The sequence below is a fragment of the Octopus bimaculoides genome, chromosome 4, assembly GCF_001194135.2.
Source record: "Octopus bimaculoides isolate UCB-OBI-ISO-001 chromosome 4, ASM119413v2, whole genome shotgun sequence".
In the NCBI taxonomy this organism is placed as follows: domain Eukaryota; kingdom Metazoa; phylum Mollusca; class Cephalopoda; order Octopoda; family Octopodidae; genus Octopus; species Octopus bimaculoides.
Genome location: NC_068984.1, coordinates 102,104,850 through 102,107,085, shown reverse-complemented (window position 1 = coordinate 102,107,085; position 2,236 = coordinate 102,104,850). Strand labels below are relative to the sequence as shown.

General features: G+C 34.6%; 1 protein-coding gene across 1 annotated transcript in view; it reads right to left on the bottom strand.

Annotated features, from left to right (window-relative positions):
- LOC106883775 (ectopic P granules protein 5 homolog) overlaps positions 1 to 2,236 on the bottom strand; it is a 130,856-nt gene that overhangs the window by 53,838 nt on the left and 74,782 nt on the right. The window contains exon 15 of the mRNA XM_014934904.2: positions 93 to 257. Within this exon, the coding sequence (XP_014790390.1) occupies positions 93 to 257 (165 nt within the window). The remainder of the gene's footprint in view (positions 1 to 92; positions 258 to 2,236) is intronic.

Sequence of the window (2,236 nt, the reverse complement as noted above, 5' to 3'; positions counted from 1 at the left end):
TAAAATAAAACAATAATTTTAAAATAAAACAAAAACAACAAAAATAATAATGTAAATTTTAGGAGAAAAATTGAATTAAAAATATTTCATACCTCTTTATTAAGTCCCCAGTTCAGATTGGAAAGAATTGTTCGTCCCAGAAGGTGTTCTGTTGAACTAAGATCTGTACTCACTAACCAGGAGCGAAGAATAGCCAAATCTGCATTCTCCAACTGCCAGTCATACATGGGTAATTCTTTAAAAAGATATAGCGCCATCTGTCAAAAATAAAGAAAGAACTATGTTTATGAACCACACACATAAGATTAGCACCTTTCTTTTTCCTCTTTCCTTTCTTAATTCAGTCCAGTTTCTTAAAAACAATAAACAGGACCATGATGTACATATTCATTCTTAATACATTCTGATAGATTTAAACATGAATATGTTAATCACTGTTGTATTTCATCTTCAGATGAAATACAACTTCACCTACTCTTTTCAGATAATGTATGTTCAAAACAATTCATTGAAGTAAGGGGACCTTGAGACACAAGTGTTTCAACTTGGTCATGTCTCTTTAGTCAAACCTACCTCCAGATCAAAGATCAATATTAGGGTGGAAGCTCTTGTTTATAGAATTCAATAAAGCAATTATCTGTTGATGCATTATCACTGAGCTGTTGAATCACCATTGCAATGTACTAGGACAAGCCAAGTTAATGAACACATCTTTCAGCACACTATGCTTAAACAAGAGTACACAGTACTGCAAATTAAGACACTTGACAATTTTGCCTTACTTCCACAAGTTAAAGCAGCTGATTCCCAACTCACAGTAACTATGGGCATATGAAAACTGTCTTGACATTGAATACACTGCTTCACTGTAGACAAGACACAAACCACTGATCCTTCGGTTAGCAGTGCAGAACCCTATAAACATTATTAACCACAGCTCTCTCTAATCAGTAAAATGCCCTCTTACTATTCAATCCTCTAGTGCAACATTTTGACCTGCTACAAAACAAATGCAATAAAAAGTATTGGGTCATCCCATAAATAATGCAGTTTTTTTTATACTTCTTTTATTTTTCAAAATTAAGATAAACTAAGTTCTTTTTTAATCTAAAATATACTCTTTTTCATTTTCTACAATGCTTTCCATCTGTCCTCCAGTACTATTCTGACCTCATCTACAGAATTCATATTTTTTCCATCCAAATGATTTTGAAGACTGCGGAATAAATAATAATCAGATGGGGCAATGTCCAGTGAATATGGTGGATGGGGCATCATTTCCCATTCAAACTGCTCCAGCCTTTGGAAAGTCATCCTTGCTGTATGTGGCCAAGCATTATCCTGATGAAAGAACACCTTTTGTCTTGAAACCAAAGATGTTCCTTTATCTTCTAGTACAGGTGTCAATAAATAGTTGAACAACCAAATCCAAGCTTCTCTGCTAGCTCTTCAACAGTTACGATGGGTGTCTGTTCCACATAGTTTACAGGACGTCCTCGTTAAGCTCTACAGATCTTCCAGGACGAAGCTCATCTTCTAGGCGGTAGTTTCCAACTCTGAATTTCTGGAACCACAAATGACACTGGCTTACACTTATTGTCTGATTCCCATATACTGCATTAATATTCCTTGCACTTTCCATTCCATTGTTGCCTTTATTGAATTCATGAAGCAAAATATGCTGAATATGCTCCTTTGTCACGTCCATTATAACTTTGAAAAAATAACTGTTAAAATCAAACTGCACTCTTCAAAATTGCACTAAGAATAAGGAAAAGGTAAAATTACTACCTGCTTTTATAGCAAGTTGATGCAGGTAGTTTATCCCATCCCCCTCCAACTTTTAGTTCATGCAATTGAAAAAACCACATTATTTAGGGGATGACCCAATACTAAGAGAAAATTTTTGATATATCAAAAGTTGGATAATGGTTTTTGTAAAGAAAAACTATAACATGTATTTCAGTTGCTTCAAATCCTTTTGGAAAGAAAACCTTCACAAATGAAAACAGAGACATCAAGCTATTCTTTTATCTTTTATTTGTTTCATTCAATGGACTGCGGCCATGCTGGGGAACCACCTTGAAAGGTTTAGTTGCACAAATTGATTCCAATGTCATATTTTTCTTAAGCCTGATACTTTTTTCTGTTGGTAACTTTTGTTGAACTGCTAAGTTACAGGGATATAAACAAACCAACACCAGTGGTTGAGTGTAGGTGGGGACAAACAGAAATA